Here is a 15641-nt window from a genome sequence, read left to right on the forward strand (position 1 = left end):
AGTTTAGTCTAAAAGAGTAAGGCTAGCACTGCAGCTTGTCTGTAGAGGGCGGTGTAAGCGCACTTACCAGACCTCATGAGCTTCCTTTAACACCCTTCCCACATCTCTATCTCTGCTCTGTGTCTCTTTGTTAAAATCTGTTATTACAATTATGTTATTACCATGTTATTACAGTAGTGTTATTACAATGGCATTATTAAGGGTTATTACCAGAAATCAACTACACTATTTGAGACATACATTCAGTTGATATTATGCATACAGAATATTGTCAGGGGAGGACTGAATTAACCTGTTCTCTTTTAAATTATCAAAGAAAGTAAAAGTTATAACTGGAATATTACACTCAACTCAGTTCCAGTACTGTGTGCTGTTAGACCCTAAACAGAGAATTTGAATTTAGCATCTCCTGATACTCAGAGATCCACAGCAGAGGCAGAACCTGACTAAGTATAGTCTCAAAGACCACATCCGACCATAGAAAGGACAGGTCTTCACTGTACACAGAGGATCTGAAAACTGTACGACTGTACACCTTTTTTTAATGCAGATCAACACTAGAAAACAGCCTGATAAAACTGAATAATCACATTCCAAATTTTGAAAACATGTCAATTTAGAATAGTACCTGTTTAAGTTACTGTTTAACAACACAACATTTTTAATTTTCTATGTTTTTGATTGTTAAGAAGAAACAGAGACAGAGGCTGGCAGAGTGGATGAGACAGAGAGCAAGACAAATAGAGAGAGAGAGAGAGAGAGAGAGAGAGAGAGAGAGAGAGGAGAGAGAGCAAGTAACAGAGAGAACAGAGAGTGAAAGAGAAAAGGAGAAAGTCAGAAATGCAGAGAACCAGAAAAAGAAAGAAATTACAAAAAAAATACAGACAGACAGAAAGAGAAAAAAGAAACAGTCTAATGAGAAACATACAGAAAAATTGAAAAAGAGAAAGAGACAGAAGAGAATCAGAACGAGATACAGAAAAAAGCTATGTAGCGAGATATACATCTAGAAAAAACATTCAGGAAGGGATAAAGAGAATAAAAAAAGATATTAGGATTAAACAGATTCAGGAAGACGCATAGAAAGATTAAGAACAAGAGCCTCAGAAAAAAGATATAGAAAGAAATTAAAGTCAGAATTAAAGTCAGTATTAGAGTCAGAAAATAAACATTGAAAAAACTAAATATAGATAGAAATAGAGTCTGAAAAGAAGAAAGGGTCCAGAAGAGGACAAAACGAAAAGATGGAATAAGACAAAAGTGGGGAAAGAGTGAGAGAGTATTTTTGTGTTTGATTATGTCTTGGTCTCTTGGTTTGATTAAGTCTTGTTTAGCCATTAATTGGATAAGGATGATGTCTTTTATATGCACAGCACATTTGGATGGTTTGTGCTTTTTAAATGCTGTTTATCATGGAGCCATAAATTACTCACCACTGTGTTCTGTACAAAACACAGACCTGTCCTCACTAATTACATTCCTACCTTCTTATAAGTGTAATTTATGTGTAAAATATGTTAAAAGCGTTCTGTGGCTTATGGTCTGCACTTCCAAAAGGATGTATTGAGATTGATCACTGAATCTAGGTTTTATGTTTGTGGAAACAAAATTTGCTGCTGCCTGTTTTGACCAGGATTTTGTAAAATAGGTTTTAAATCTCAGTGAGATTCTTCACGGGTTAAAAAAGGTAAATATAATGTACTTGCTGTACTTTCTGTAATTGATGAAGTGAGAGAGACAGAAAGAGGGAAGCAGAGAGAGAGAGAGGGTGGTGAGAGAGAGAGAGAGAGAGAGAGAGAGAGGAGGTGGTGAGAGCGAGAGACAGAGGGTGGTAAGGGTGAAAGAGAGGAAGGTGGTGAGGGAGAGAGAGAGGAAGGATGGTGAGGGTGAGAAACAGAGAGAAAAAGAGAGCGAGAGAGGGTGATGAAGGTGAGAGTGAGAAAGAGAAAGACAGAGAGGGTGACAAGGGAGAGAGAGAGAGAAAAAGTGAGAGAGAGAGAGTGAGAGACAGGAGTGGTGAAAGAGAGAGGGTGGTGAGGGTGACAGAGAGAGGGTAATGAGGGCGAGAGACAGAGAGAGAGAGAAAGAGAGGGTGGTGAGAGCGAGAGACAGAGGGTAAGAGTAAGAACAGAAAACATGAGAAATGAGAAAACAGTTTTGGTATTTTTTTTAATGTATTTTACTTTCTGTTGTGTTTGATGGGAAATCACAGCACACGTTTCTGTCTCAGCAGACAAAAGAAGTGCTGTATTTGTCCCAGTGAAAAACTGTAGCTGCATCAGTACAGGAAATACAGTGAGTCAGGGGGAAGACAAAAGGGTCTGTAGGGTTCTGATGACGATGTACACTGACACTTGGGAAAAACATCCTTTTGGTACAACAAATCGATTCTACAAACTGCAGAAAGAAACGGAACCGCACAATTTACTTTAACTGAGCGGGAGGAAGAGTCTGTGTATTAAAATGATGAGACTATTCTCTAAAAACATCCTCATCAAAGATCCTTTACATAGGCCCCAGTACTCACAATTCTGAAAAAAAAGGTCTTTATGTTTTATCATATGTCTCTTTTACTTTGCGTTCTTGCCTGGTATTAGAATGTTGGCCTATGTAGTGGTTTGGCATTCATTATGTTTATTGTTTTCATGGTTTGCATGCTTTAAAATATGCTGAAAACCTGCTTCACAATTCTAAATTTTAAATTCTAAATGTCTTTTGGCCTCAGTTAGGGCAAACTGGACAACAATGAAAGGAACACAACATTTAGATCAACTAAAATATATATATATATATATATATATATATATATATATATATATATATATATATATATATATATATATATATATATTGAATTGCACTACAAACTATTATATTAAAATAATTTATTTAATTAACATAAATAAATCACTTTTTAAAAGTTGCTCTGAATGTGATCCCTTTTGTTGGCAAAATGTACTTATTGTAGCTGAACCATAAGTAAAAGCCACCAACTTTGCACATGCTCATTTTGACTTTAACAGGGTTTACAGAGCAATTCTTCAGCAGATGTTGGATTTAATCAGTTCTCACACATTGAGACTCTTGTTCAGTAATTTACAGTAGGTTTTGTATACAGTCGGTTTTTCAGTGCATTTTTTATCTCATATTTCTGTACCTATGAAAGAGAAGTGATCTGAACTAAGGATTATTATACAACTGTTAGAGATTTTCTTCAAAACTTAGGAATTTGAGTTGACCTCAAAATGAAAGAATCTAGGGTAGAAACTTTTTTCTTCACTCTCGACAATTTAATGTTTTACTTTGTAGTAAGTCCTGTTTATCTGAATAAAAACTGTGGTTTTCAGGGGCTCTGAGTTCAAATCCCAGATCATGCTGCTTGCCATCAGCAGCCGGAGTCCGAGAGAGCACAATAGGGCATGCACTTTCTGGGTGGGTAGATGGTGTTCTCTCTGCACATCACTACAGAAACATAATATCTGCAAAAGGACTGATTACTTGCATCTCTTATTGCCATGAATTGTAAAAGCTGCAATATTAACCCCAATATTAACAAGAAAATCCTGGTGCTCTGTTTCACTGTTCTCCTGTCATTACAGTAGGATTTAAACAGGTTGCACTAATGGTGTTTGGATTATAGGTCTCAGATTTATACAGTAAACTAAAATGAAAGGCCAGGTCTCAGGAGGATAAAAGAGCTTTAAGTAATTCACTATTTGATGTGTTTGTGTTTGGCTGATTTCTCTGGTCTCTCGTGTACCTTCCGTCCTGCGTATAGCAGAAGTGGAACCAGGAGGAGAAAAAGAAACAGTGGTTATATTTTCCACTGTGGTGCACCTTTCTCATCAACAGGTCCGTTACAGTACAGGCTCTCCCTTGTCCTGACTCATCCAGGGGTTTCACTTCAGCAGGCCGCAGTCGCAGTACCTGATTCTGCACCGCTGCGTGCTTCCCGTTGGTCTTGGGATTGAAACGCTGAGGTGAAGGGAAGAGAGGATGAGGATATGAGAACTTCCTCTTCGCGTTCATAGTTTCATTGGGAGTAACGCCCAGTTGAGGTGTGTGGAGGGCCTGCAGTGGCTGAAACTCACACAGAGACCAAAAAGTCCTTTAATTCTGCAAAACTGATGCAGTGCATTTAAAAAGCGCAAACTAAAACGTGCTTGAATTAAACGTGCAAAATTGAACAGGACTGTGTTGCTGCAGGTTTTAATTCTAAACAACCAATAACACACCTGATTCCACTTGTTTAATCAGTTGATCATTCTTCAAACAGCTGATGATATACAATGACAAGAAAAAGTATCTAAAAACCTTTGGAGTGTCATGGTTTTCTACATAAATCTGTCAAAAAAAAGATCCAATCTTAATCCAAGTATTGACAAATAAATTGTGACTAAAATAATAACATAACATTTTGATATAGAAGGTCTTGATTGAACACACAGATGTGCTTATCATTGAGGAGCAATTTTGGACCATTCTTCCTGGCAGAACTGCTACAGCCCTCTTGTAATTCATGGCCACTTTAAGTGTACGTCTCTTTTCAAGTCAAACCATAGCATCTAAAGTCTAGACTCCAAAATCCAAAATGCATATTTGTTTTTCTTAAGGCATTCTGTTGTGGATTAGCTCCAGTATTTGGGTCATTGTCCTGTCACATCACCCAACTACAGAGTTTCAGCTAGTGTTCATACACTATAGCTAGTGTACAGACACTTCAGCTAGTGTACAGACATTATCCTGTAAAATATGTTGATGCACTTTGATATGCTGGCCCCAATTCAGCAAAGCAGGCCCAAATCATTATGTTCCCTCCACCATCCTTTACACTTGGGATGATGTTTTCTTGGTGATATGCAGATGAAAATTAGATCACATTATATGACAAATTTATGCCAAAAAACACTGTATGCTTCTGCTTGGCTAGAAGGAAAATCTGCAGCAACAATTGCCTAAGGTTAACTGGTTTGACACCCTGGTCTAAAGACTCTGCACTTGGTGTAAATGTTCCTCACATTCACAAATCTCATACAGGTTGTTATTTTATAATATTGCTTAAATGTAAAAGTGGAAAATCTAGTTGCTGCACCTTAGATCAAGCCCTAGGCAAATGTTCTAAAGCCTTAACAATTATTTATCATTGTATTAATAAAAGACCTCTGAATTCTGACTTGTTTTTTTCTTATACCTGTCTTAGGAGAAAAGGTATCAGTATGGAGAAAAGGTATCAGTACGATCACGCTGCTGATCTGGAGACAAAAGAAGTCAAATCACAAGGTCCCTTTCAGAGACTCTGATTGACAAGTGTATCTTACTTGTAGACCAACTAAACCATCAAACAAAAATGAAAGCGTATGCTGGCAATGTTTTTGTCAGCAGGTTTGTTGTTCACAAGCTTAGGGTTTGATTTAAGGAGCTGAATGCCACTTAAATATTGAATTCTCTGAGACTGCACCACACAAAAACGGTGGAAAGAAGTAGTTTAAGTCAGTAGGATTTAGATAATTTAATGAAAACAGCTGCTGTTACTCTACAAATGCAGAATACAGAAATTCATTCAACTTTAATGGTCCATAGATTGATGATCTATTATCTAGAAGGAGAATAAGAACCCCAAAATAGCATCCGTGGTTGTGAACAATGACAAATACATCATGGTATAAAAATGAAGGTGGAGGAGCCTGGAACCCCACAGAGCCGAAACAAGGCTTGTTTGATCAGGTTATGTACAGTATTCTCCTCCACTTCCTTTCCTCTTCTGAGAAATTCAGTTCTTTTCAAAGAAGAGTTGTAGCCAAATGTAGAAACATGTATGTTCTAAGAATGGGCATTTATTCATTTATTTTATATTGGATGCAAATGATTGGCCACTACTGGCCAAATGAAATTTTATTTATTTCAGCACATCTTAATACACCTTTACTTTATATTTGATGAACATAAAAAAACATAAAAATATAGTAATATGGGCCTAGTAAAATTTCACTTGTGGAATAATTTTTGGATTTTTTTTACACATTAATTGAGGAAAAATAATGATTAATACTAAATTAGTTCGGCTGATTTGTGACCAAATTACAAAAGTCAATATCTAAGGTTTGCTAGTAAAGTCTATAGGAAAACATGGTCCCACTTTAAAAGTAGTGTCTCTAATAACTGTGTAGTTACATATTAACAATACATGTAATAACAGTGGAACCAATAAAATTAAGGTCTTTGAAATATAATAAAAAACACTCCTAGGTTTAAAGATTTGGAAGTCCAAAGGAACCAAGCCAATGCACATATATGACCTTCACTGAAGAGTCATTAGAAGAAAATCAGCATTTGATGTTTTCAAAGGTATATCTAGTGATTGGTTGATGTATTTTATCTTTAAGGCACAAGCCATACTATGGTTAAATAAAAAAGGATGCAATACAGAAATAGATTTTAAGCTTGTGGGCTTTTGAATACAAACAAATTATATAAGCAAATATAATAACTTATCTAGAAGAGGATGACTTTTAATGTAGAATAATGAGTCTAAACTTACCCACAATGCAAATCCACAATGAACTGTCTCATGAGGCACATGCTAAAGGTTTTGTCATAACTTTTTTATGAATTAGAGTTGGTAACTGTGTTGACATTTGCAGGTTATTATTAAATTATTATCTTTAATAAATGGACTTTATTCAATGTTTAAGTTGTCTTTAATTGATTTTGGTTACAAAAATCAACTAAATGCCTTACATTTGCATAAAACTGTATATTTGTAACTTTAATTACTGTTATTAACAAACATTTTCAGGTATTTCCTTCTTTGATTTGATTAAGCAGATAAGCTGGTCTTAAAGGCAGATGCACATCAAAATATTGTGATTTTCATAAGTAAACCAAATAAAGTAGCCACGCAGTTATGAATAATGTATTAAAAATACTTTTAATATTTGTATAAATACAGATCAGGATTTGTGTCACAGAAAAATAAAATCACAAGACAATTTATTTTAGCTTTTATTTACATGTTATTTCAGAAATGTAAAAAAAAAAAATCAAGAAACAGGAACATTGGTTAAAATGTTATCACACTGTCAGTGCAAGAAAATCAAAGGATGATTTGTCAGTCAAACATTTAAGCAATCACATTTTTAATGCATTTAACTTGTTTAGCAAGTTTATTAAGTAAACAGTTGCAAATTTTATATTAATTTCTTTAAAAATATGTTAATCGTTTTATTAGCACAGTTGCTTATGCTACAATACTGCTGAAAAGCAAAAACTGTTTCACAGAATTCTTGCAATTTATTTATTAATATTTTTTTTTTCCCATGAGAAATTTTACACCATTTTCGAACAGAATCATTCACAGCTTAATTTTCGCTCCCGGTAGGATCTGGCTGAATAGATCTCTCCATCAGAGACTGAGCCTTGCTGACTCTCTGAGTGACACCGGAACTCCTCCTTACCCATGTAGAACTGCTCATCACTGCTGTTCTCCTCTTCATCCACGTGGACCATGACATCCTCATCCTCCTCATCTTCATCATCCGCCTCTCTGGCCTCTAGAGCTCTCCCCATCTCAGAGTGGTAGCGGTCGGGGCTGTACTGGCTCATCCTGTACAGACTGTCCTCATCCTCCTCTCTGCTGGAGCTGCCCCCGCGCACGCTCTCACCGTCCGACTGAGAGAGGCGAGGCAGGGGCCTGCTCTTCTGGGACAGATCGAAGGGCTCCTCCTGGCTGAAACGGGACAGGAGTCGCAGGGGTGCTGACAGGCACAAGCGCCCTCTTCGTCTGAAAACTAGAGTGACGGAAGAGAACAGAGGAGAAACAGTAATTAGCAATAGTATGGTCTATATCAATTTTAAAGCAGCAGTGCCTAAGAATTAAGTAATATTTAGAAAAGTATTTGGTAAAGTATTTTGTGATATATTCCTGTGTAGGGAGAGGACAAAATATTCAACTTAATAGTGTCAGTGTCCTGTCATGACCGTCCTGCAACATCTAATATAATCATTCTTAAAACCTCCAGCATGGTCTGGTAGGTTTGTTGGATATAATAGCTCTCAATTTTTTTATGGTATTTCAAAAATAAATAAAATCAACAGAAAAATATTCTGAAAAATACAGAATTTTATTTATATTAACCTGCATTTAAATTATTTTTGACATTCATCTGTGCAATTACACATTTTCTACCAGAGAGGTCTTTAAATTCCCAAACCAACAAAACTAACAGACTGACCCTTTAAAGGGATATTTTAGCTAAATTTCCCATATCGTCACCGTCCAATGAAAAACTAGAATCTTAATTTTTGTTTCTCTTATTGTATTGCATAATTTGGAGCACACAAAACTTTCCCTTTTTGACTGTATCAAAAATGACCTAAAATAAACTGTTTTAAATTGACATTCATTAAAATAGAAAAAAGTTTAATCTCATTGCTTTAAGTTGCTGTTTTGGAGATACATGTTTTCATTGGAGAGCAGCGCTGTGATGTGTGCATACTTACTGAATTGTTGAGTTCAGTCAAACGTACACTACTTGATTATGGGGTTTAATGCTAGGCCACATTCTTTTATCATTTTTATAGATAATAGTACGTCATATCGTGTCAATAACTGTCAATGCATGTAATGCCAAACAGCTTATTTAAACTGTGTTCAATTATGAATGAACCTAATTTAGTATATCATACTGATTAACTGTTCGTACCTCGGGCATCCAGGCCTCGGTCCATGATGCCATGTTTGACCTTCATGTGTCTGGTCAGATTTCCTTTCAGAGTGAACTTGCTGGGACAGTACAGGCACTTGAAGGGCTTGCTGTCAGAATGTAAATGCATGTGACCCATCAGATTATGCATTCTGTTGAACTCCTTTCCACACAGCTAAAAAAAAACAAAGAACAGTCATTCAGGACAGAGCAAATCATCAATAATGATGACACATCATATGACATAGAAATGCATATGGCATAGTAGTTAAAATAATTCACTGCTGTTTTCTGCTGGTTTATATCCTTTTGAGACCCTATGGACTGCATTGAAAATGAGCCCCCATTCCCCTTGGTCACATTCTAAACTTAAATCGCTTTCAAGGAAATGCCGAGAAAACCAGAACGTAAATTTAGCAATAACAAAACACACTCAGAAGCGAGAGTAATCATGAATGAGTGGAGCAGAGAGAGGAAGAGGCCGGAAGACAGAGCCAGAGTCTGGCTGGGAAGGGCACTCCTGCGTTGTCCTTCCTCTACATTCTTTTTTTTTATTAGGGTGGGCCTTTCCTTCAGGAGGAGAGAGGGACTGTAAACTGTCCAAAAGGACCGTGAGAAAACAGGAAGTTCTCCCAAGCACAAGAGAAAGCGAGATGAAATCTATTTGCGGGGCCTTTTCTCGGGGGACGAAAAAGCCATTGTTACAGGGGCAGTTTGTGCTGCGATATCCTTCCTATGGACGAAGAGACGCGCGGCTGCCAAAAACGCAGCTATCTGGTCATCGCCTCAAGCCGTCCATCTCAGCCCAAGGTCACAAGCATTCCAAAACAACAGGGACCCTAAAACAGCTTTGCTTGTTTGAGGAGGTGTCTGGCCAGAATTGTGCATTTCTGTAAATATCTCAGTGTTGTACATCCATTAAACTGCAGGGCATACAATACATACAGTAAGTCAAGACACAGATAGCATGCCCATGTGGGGCCCAACTGGGTCCCAGGAAGATTTTTTTGTTGTCCCCACATATGGGCACTGTGATGGGCACTGGCATCCATATGACTAAAAGGGGTTAAACATTGCCATCTGGGAATCATTCTTCACTGTCCTGGTGAGACCCATGGGAAATTAAGGTGGGCTGTAATGATATGAAGCCCAACTGAGTGCAAACCCACTCAGAGCCAATGCCAAACCTGGAACCTACCTATAGCCCATGGTCCACTTATGTGCTAAACATATTCAAACAAATCAAAACAAAGCTTAAATTAAGGAATTTTAAATCAGATACATTACATGCAATATTAAATTACTTTAATTTAATATTTAATTTCTTTTTTTTGCAGAACTGACGCTCACTGCCAGTCCTAAAACGTGACCTTATACAGCCTGGTTTCGAAACCGAGAAGTCTACCTGACCTCAACCTTTTCTCATCACTCCCCAAGATATGAAAGCCAGACTTGCATAATAATACCTCACTTAGGCTCAGGTTAAGCTATTATATTGGAAGTCATGTTGATGACGCACCTTGCATTTGTATGGCTTGATGTCAGAATGGACGATCATATGAGCCTTGAGCGTCTGTTTCTGGACGAAGCTCTTGTAGCACAGGTGGCACTGGTAGGCTCGGATGTTGGTGTGGATCAGGACGTGGCGCTTCATGTTGGCCAGCAGGGTGAATTCGCGGCCGCAGATGCGACACTTGTGCTCCTTCACTCCCTGAAAGGCATGAAGACATTTCTTCATGAGAGGGAGAGTGGGATAGGCTTCTGTCAGTTCATATGGATGCATTGAAGAGTGTAATGCATGGCATTGATATCTGATAGCAAAATAATAAGGTTCTGACCTACACAATACGCATGTTACATGACATCCCAGCCCCTATAATTGCAAGGGTTAGCACATAAGGTGGTACTGAATTTTGGTAATGAGTAAAGGGATAGTCTAAGACTTTTCCCGCTTTTCCTGCTCAAACTCATCTGTTACCTCATGCCAGGTTTCGTAGTTGTATTTTAGCAGGGAATTTAACAAACTGTCATGGACTCCTTGAGGAACTTTTAGAGGGTCTTCAATTTGAAACTTTAGAGGAACTCCTTTAGGTGCTTAAAGCACCTTAAAGAATTTCTTTTCAGTTCTGAATTAAAGGACCACAAAAAATTTAAGCTTTTTTAAACTTTTATCAATGTGGTCTACATGTCTTGCAGTAAGACTAACCACTAAAAGAAAATCAATCTTCATATAAAGCACTAAACAACGTACCTTATGGGTCAGAGTGTGCTGCTTGAGGTGGTGCGACTGGACGAACTCCATGCCACACTCACTGCAGATGTAGGGTCGTATGTCCTTGTGCTTCATCATGTGGTTCTGCAGCTGGCTTGGGTACTGGAAGCTCTTTCCACACTCACTGCAGTCGTACTGGACCGGTCCTCGGTGAGCTGTCAGGTGCCTCTTCAGTTGGGCCAGAGTGGGGAAGTCCAGACCACACTCCACGCAGATGTTCTCCTGGCCCCGCTCATGCTTGAGCTCATGAGCCCGCAGCTCGCTGGGGTAGGCGAAGCCCCGACCACAGACGCCACAGCTGTAGGGCTTGATGTCGCTGTGCTGCATCATGTGCCGTTTCAGGTGGCTGGTCTGCGTGAAGGCCTTGTGGCACACCTGGCATTTGTGGGGCCGGGCACCCTGGTGGGTCAGCATATGGGTGTGCAGGTGGCTCAGCTGCTTGAAGAGTTTGCCGCATAGACCACAGCCATGAGGCTTGATGCCACTGTGGCCCAGGATGTGCGTGACCAGGTTGTACTTGGAGGTGTAGGACTTCTCGCACATGCGGCACTTCCAGCGCTTCTGGTCTCCCCCAACATCGACATAGTAGCTGTCGTCTACATGCACGTTCAGACCCAACTTCTCAGTGGTGGAGGGTTTGGAACCCTCTTGGCTCCTTCGGCGGTATCTCAGCGCTTCGCTTTGGTAGAAATGATTGGGGGAAAGGTGCATGACTGGGCCGGGCATGACGAAAGGGAAAGGGACCAGGCTTGGGTGAAGTGGTGGGAAGTATGGTGGTGGAGGAGGGTGCAGTAGAAGTGGGGATGGCGGCCATATTGGCATGGGCTTGACCGTCTCCTGCTTGATCTGCACAGTATCATACCTGCCCAGGACTCGATGAAACTGAAGCCTGTTGAGATCGATCATCTCCGGGATGTATTTTGGAGGGCGAGGGCGGGAGGGGATGGGTTGGGCGATGGGGTGGGGAAGATGAGAGAGGTTAACAGTTCTTGAGTCATCCATCCTCTTGTTTTTGTAGTCGTTTGGGTCCATATTGTAACCTAATTTAGGATTGTTGGTGAAAGAACCTTTCAGGGCAGAAAGGCTGAGGTTATGGTTCAGAACAAGTCCTCAGATTTTTGTCTAGTGGATTCTCTCTTTCAGCATGAACTGTGGATTTGTCCATCACTTGCCTGGAAATGCAAAGAATATAGGATCATTCACTTATTTTTTAAAGAATACAAATCAGTGATGGAACTGTAAATTGTAATGGAGCCCTATTTTAACCATATATCTATTATTTATCCCTTTTGGTAAAAAAAAAACTGTTATTTACTTTGCTATTGTAAGTAAAGCATCTTCAATTATGAAGATATTTTATAGCATTTGTTCAAAAAAAGGGAGAAAAAAAAGCATACCTGTAAATGTGTAATCTGACATTGACTATGCAACAGAACATGATGTAAACTCATGATGTATCTCAAATTACCGAGACCCAACAAAAAAAGAATAGAAAAGGGATCAATACTCCTCATCAATGCTTAAAGGGGAAGTACACATAGACCCACACAGAAACACAGACCCACTCCCTCTCATTTTTCGTTTCTCTGTGTTTTCCTATACCGGACTTGTCTTTCACTTCGGGTCAGCCAGCACTTCTCTTTTCGCAGAGACAATGATTTTTTAATGTGTTTTTTCTCTCTCAGGTGAAACTGGTTTGAATGCACCACTGAGCAGCAGTGTGTTGTTGTTTTATCTGCTACTGACTTTGCTAAACTGAGGGAAAGTGAATGGGGAAGACTGAACAAAAAAGAAACACAGGAACTTAAGCAGTTCTTCTTCGGACACATGTTAATTGTTTGGCTTTTTTCATGTCTCTGTTACTGTCGCTATGATTAATCAGGTGAGTATTTCCTCAAAACCACATGGAACACTGCACGGTGATAGAGGAAGTGTCACTCTAAACTCATTTTCTAATTGGTTATAATGCACTTGTACTAAGATGTATTTGGTAGATGTGGATAATTTGAGCATAATTTTTTAAAAAATGCATAGAAGAATGTAATGATCCCATATTCCATTCATCTCACACATTTGTATAGTTATGTAATAGCAGTATTAATCAATACTAGTTGTTGTTTTTTCCCCATTACATTACAATTCGACGTACAACATACATCTACATCTAATCTATATACAACAGTCTTAAAGTAGCAGTAAAAAATATTGATTTTTCCCAAAAGTGCATTTAATATGGATATTCATTGGAAGGCTCAATTAATAATTCATAATTTTTAAGACATATTCGAAAAAAGTACTAGAAAACCCATTTGTTGTCATCCAAATTGTTTACATTTGCAGACACAATAACAAAAAAATAATCCACCTTCTTTTTATGCATAGTGTGCATTTGCAAAGTGAATATTATACTTAATATTTTACTTAAACAGCAGAACAAAGGCACACTAAGCACATTGAAATTGTATTCCAGGAAAACACATTCTTAGCCTGCATGCAGGTGCAAAACCAAACCAAACTAAGATATAAAAGTTTAAAACCTTACAAAACTGTAAGTAAGATATACAGTATGCAATCAGTCATCACACGTTAACAGTCAAGGCTGTCACATCAATATCAGTCACCTCTTCAGTCACGGCCGGCATTTGCAAAATTATTCTCCTCAATTTAGTGGCCACAGTGTGCCCAGTGCCCTGTCCCTGATGTATTCAGATAATAAATAGAGGCTCCTCCTCGCTCAGTGCCCTTGATTAGACACTACCCCTGCCTACCCCTGCCTCGGCCCACCGCGCAGAGTGCGAGTGTGAGTTAGCATGGTGCTAGCAGCCCCCGGGCACTTACCTGACGCTTGCCCTGTGCTCTGGACAATGAGCCTCCAGCCCAGCAGACAGCATTTGAAGTGACTTAAGAAAGAGAACAGGAACAATCACTTTGTTCCCATTTTTCAGATGAGTACCTTCGGAGAGAAGGAAGGAAGGGAGGGGAGAGGAAGTCAACAAGCCTGTGCCTTCCTGCTGAAAAATAAGGAAACACTAGATAGACATCTCCATTCCTCTTCAAACTTTTGCAGTTGTGCGGCTCTGAACACAAAAAAATGAAATGTATGCATTGTGTAAAGCTGGATGTATAGATCTGCAGATTTAGCACTGGAGATTGTGAAGACACAACACAGCCACTGGCCTCTATTAGACACTGCATACGTGCTGGGTTCCTCTTTTAGCTTTGCCTGTTTTGATGGAAATAGAGAAAGTCTAAGGGTGTTCTCACTCTAGCCTTTTTTTTTCAAACTTGGTAGTGCTTGCTCCATGAGTTTGCTATGTTTGGTCAAGTGTGAAATCTGTTTTCAAGACAAGCCTGGGAGCGGTCCAGAGTACCAATCTCTGGTCCTCCGGAATTCAGTGGTCTAGGGTTTGCTTTAAGCCAATTGATTAATGTGTTCTACTGCAAGTGTGGAAGTTATCCTCTCCCAGTGCTGTGTGTAGGGTTACATGATTGGTAATGTCAATCCTTCAGTTAATTGTTTTATCTTTCCTTTTCATGAGTATATCCTGAAAAACTCATACTTTCTTTGGAATGGACTGAGGTAACTGTATTAATCTCATTATTGTGGAGTGTGTGCATCTACTGACAGCATAAACACTGTGCTAGCTCCTGCACTGTGCAATGCCATGCATCCAAACACAAGTATTAATTTTCACTTGTGTGTGAAGAGAAACCAATAAGCCATTTAACCCACCTACTTACTAGGACTCCCTCCATAACTTGGAATACTCCTGACCAGGGTTGCCAAGTCCACCAAAAAAAAAAAAGTTTGAAGTCTTCAGATTTTTTATTAAGCTCCAAATCTCAGGTTGTCACTGACATTTGAAGCAAACAAGCGAGGAGAAGCGCATGTGAAGTCATTTACTACCAATACAGCATATAGACAGGCAACACACTTAAAGGAAAACACCAGATCCACAGCTCTGATACATCAGCCAACAGGTGTCTGTGTTGGCCAATTGGTCTCTGGTTCCAGCAGGTGATGGTGAAGCAGCATGACCCTCTGGCCAGAGTTTAAAAGTCTGCCAATTTGAGCCCATCATGTAATATTGGATTTGTTTAATGTAAAAGTACTTATTACGCTAATTAGCAATAGACACAACAGGTTAATTAAATCACAGCAGGAACGGTAAATCTATTCAGTAACACATTGTTAGCACATACCAACTTTTCATTTATTTTCTTTCTTTTCATTCTGCTTTATATTGTCCTAGTCAGCTTTGATATGGGTCCATAGCATACCTGAAACCACTGGACACAAAACATGGCATCAGCTTATCACAATTTAGCAGTTCACATACTCTCTGTGTCTTTGCATGGTGGGAGAAAACCAGAGTCGAACCAACCAAGAATTTAACCCACAACCCCAGACCACCCTGAGCACCACACGTTACCTTCAGCACCACTATTCTGCTCATGCATACCAATTTTGCCTTACGCCTTTATTCTCATATCCTACATGATTAACTAAAGCCGAAGCTGTACAAAAATATCTCCTGACATTCTACTATTTTAATGGACCGGAAAACACTAATTGAGCCAATCTTATGATTGTTGAAAAACCTATTACTCTGATGATTATCATCATATTAAATGCCTTATTACAACAGTTAACCTGCTGACCCTGC

At 39.0% G+C, this 15641-nt stretch overlaps 1 protein-coding gene across 2 annotated transcripts; it reads right to left on the bottom strand.

The window, feature by feature from the left end:
- Nucleotides 1-6920: 6920 nt before the first annotated feature.
- Nucleotides 6921-14136, bottom strand: znf366 (zinc finger protein 366). Of its 2 annotated transcripts, none has more exons than XM_049485895.1 (5): nt 13813-14136; nt 10954-12146; nt 10222-10434; nt 8703-8877; nt 6921-7787 (listed from the first exon to the last, which is right to left on the bottom strand). In XM_049485895.1, the coding sequence occupies exons 2-5, from the start codon at nt 12004-12006 to the stop codon at nt 7348-7350; spliced, it is 1881 nt and encodes a 626-aa protein (XP_049341852.1). In that variant the 5' UTR covers nt 12007-12146; nt 13813-14136; the 3' UTR covers nt 6921-7347. The 2 variants fall into 2 exon arrangements, with proteins under 2 accessions (XP_049341852.1, XP_007247278.3); XM_007247216.3 differs by having other exon boundaries at nt 10222-10413; nt 13813-14133.
- Between the last annotated feature and the right edge of the window lie 1505 nt (nt 14137-15641).

Source organism: Astyanax mexicanus, chromosome 12 (genome assembly GCF_023375975.1).
Source record: "Astyanax mexicanus isolate ESR-SI-001 chromosome 12, AstMex3_surface, whole genome shotgun sequence".
In the NCBI taxonomy this organism is placed as follows: domain Eukaryota; kingdom Metazoa; phylum Chordata; class Actinopteri; order Characiformes; family Acestrorhamphidae; genus Astyanax; species Astyanax mexicanus.